The 2,276-nt window shown below is 44.6% G+C and overlaps 1 protein-coding gene across 1 annotated transcript in view; it reads left to right on the forward strand.

The window, feature by feature from the left end:
• Positions 1–2,276, forward strand: part of PCSK2 (proprotein convertase subtilisin/kexin type 2) — a 258,735-nt gene that overhangs the window by 144,895 nt on the left and 111,564 nt on the right. The window contains exon 5 of the mRNA XM_011371282.1: positions 702–739. Within this exon, the coding sequence (XP_011369584.1) occupies positions 702–739 (38 nt within the window). The remainder of the gene's footprint in view (positions 1–701; positions 740–2,276) is intronic.

Consider the following 2,276-nt stretch of genomic DNA (forward strand, 5'->3'; position numbering starts at 1 on the left):
GATCCTTTCTGAGGCCCACATGGACCATAGTTCTGCCTTTGGAACAAAAATTGTGCAACAAGGTCATCCACATCCAAGAGAAAGCACAGCATCCCTGCTTGGAGACTCAAGGTCTTGGGCTTCCTGGAAAGCCACTTTCTGGAAAGACAAGCAAAAGCTCCTACTCAGGACTCCTTGCAGGAGACCATTCGCCCTTCGCCTAATTGTTTTTCTTGCCCAGCCGTGTTCTTATTTCCATGCCAGAGAACCCTCTCCTAATCCATTGCTGTTCAGGCCCTGTTAAATAATAATTGTTTTCCCTCCCCAGGGTCAGTTTCATTTCAGAAGAAACGCCACTTGATGTTTTAGAAATGTCAGGATTTCCACAAATCTCTTAGGTCACTGCCCCGATGAGCTATCCATCCTGCAGCCACTAAACCCCTTAATGCTGACATTTATGGCAAAAGTGTTATCCTCTGGGGCCTCAAATCTAATTGGCTTCACTCCTCTGATGCATTTGGTGGCAGCTGTCTCTCCATTTGGGCAGTGCAGCCCACCCTTACTCAGGAACAGAAATGCAAGGCTGGGGCCTCAGGTACAGTTACTCACCCCCATCTAAATCTCCTGGTAGCAGTACATAAGGAGGGTGCTTTCCTGACCAGCTTTCTTGAGGACAGTGGCAGGTATTGACCTTTCGTTCCTTTGCTGTTGTCTTTTCACAGGGATTGACTATCTCCACCCGGACCTGGCCTCAAACTACGTAAGTACAAGCCAAACTATTTTGGGAAACACTTGCACCTTAAGTGTTCTGGCATCCCTTATTATTAGGCGCATGCACACACACATACACACACACATGCATGCATATAGACACTCGCATGGGAAAATGTGCATGCATGCACGCTAGAACTGCCAACCTCATCGGAGGCATAGCTCAGATCAAAGACAAACAGACAAGGCATGGGGTCTGACAACGGGAAAAGCCTGTGGCTTTGTGAGAAGAACAGAAGGAAACTTGAGGCCTGAAAAAACAGATTGCCAAGAAAAAGGTACAGGGAGGGGCAAAGAAGAGAGAGTCTTGGCGAGATTTAAAATCAAGTCTAGCTAAGGGCATTGAATTGAAGGGTAGAAATGAGACATTTGAGTTTTGCTGGATAAAACTGATGGCAAAATGCCAAATAGTGCAGTAACTCACATTGCAACCATAGCTATATGAAAGCAAGAACATCATCTTTTTTATTATTTCTGTGCTTATGAGCACTGAACACCAACTTTGCCCCACAACACTATGTACAGCATTTAGTTTCTTTTGACAAGTTAGAAGTAGTAACAGAAAGTCATGCTATTGGCGTTAGGCTAGAACCACATGCTTTGACTTCTGATCCAGCAAGTCACATTGCTTCCCTGTTGAAACCTACAAACCCTTTAAATGTAAGTGATCACTTTATTTTAACCCCAGGAAGTACACTATTCAAGTGCTGGCGTGTTCACTTAAAATTATCCAAACCCTTACTAAGCCATACTTCTGTAACCTGCAGATCTAAGTATAAAAAAGGGTTATTTTAGTAACTGAAGAGATCATATTTAGGAGAACATGGACTTAAATGGTGAAAAGATGGTTAACAAGTAGAAGTCTTTGGGGGTTAACATTCTGGGTCATTCATCCTAGAAGGTGTGTGGTCTACACTGCAAAAACAGAACGAAGATTTCCTACATGTTCAGTGTTTGGGGCATCAGGAAACAAAATCAAGAAGAGTATACACAGGGCTGAGCATCTTTATTAATTAAAAAAAATATGCTAAATGAATCATTGACACAATCCAGCCAATGCACCCCCAGAGAGACATGACAGAAATTAATCCAAAGTTCTATTCCAAGAGATGAGAATCCACTCCTGTAAATATGACAATAAAGAAACACCTGAGTTGTAGATTCAACCTCCGCAGTCTGTCTGCAGTCTAAGGAAATGCTTCCCCTTTTCCTATGTCCTGCTTTCCACTGCAGGCACATGCGGAGCTGTCTGCCTGGCTGTCCCTTCTGCTTCCTTAAAGGGCCCGCCCCACACAGATCCTTGTTCGCCTCTTCTAATATCCTCCTTTTCTCCGCCTCTCCAATAACTACAGAGCCCTTGAAGAATTCTCCAAAGGAGAGACTGAGAAACACGTGTTTTGCTTTTCCACCAAGGCTCTGATACCCAGAAGCCTTTCCGTACTCATAGAAATGGCAGGGATAATAGTCTTCAGGGGCCAGCGGGTTCAGCCACAGCGGCCTGCCCCCTGCTCCTCCCAGGCTGAGGG

Source organism: Pteropus vampyrus, unplaced genomic scaffold (assembly GCF_000151845.1).
Source record: "Pteropus vampyrus isolate Shadow unplaced genomic scaffold, Pvam_2.0 Scaffold7, whole genome shotgun sequence".
Taxonomy (NCBI): Eukaryota; Metazoa; Chordata; class Mammalia; order Chiroptera; family Pteropodidae; genus Pteropus; species Pteropus vampyrus.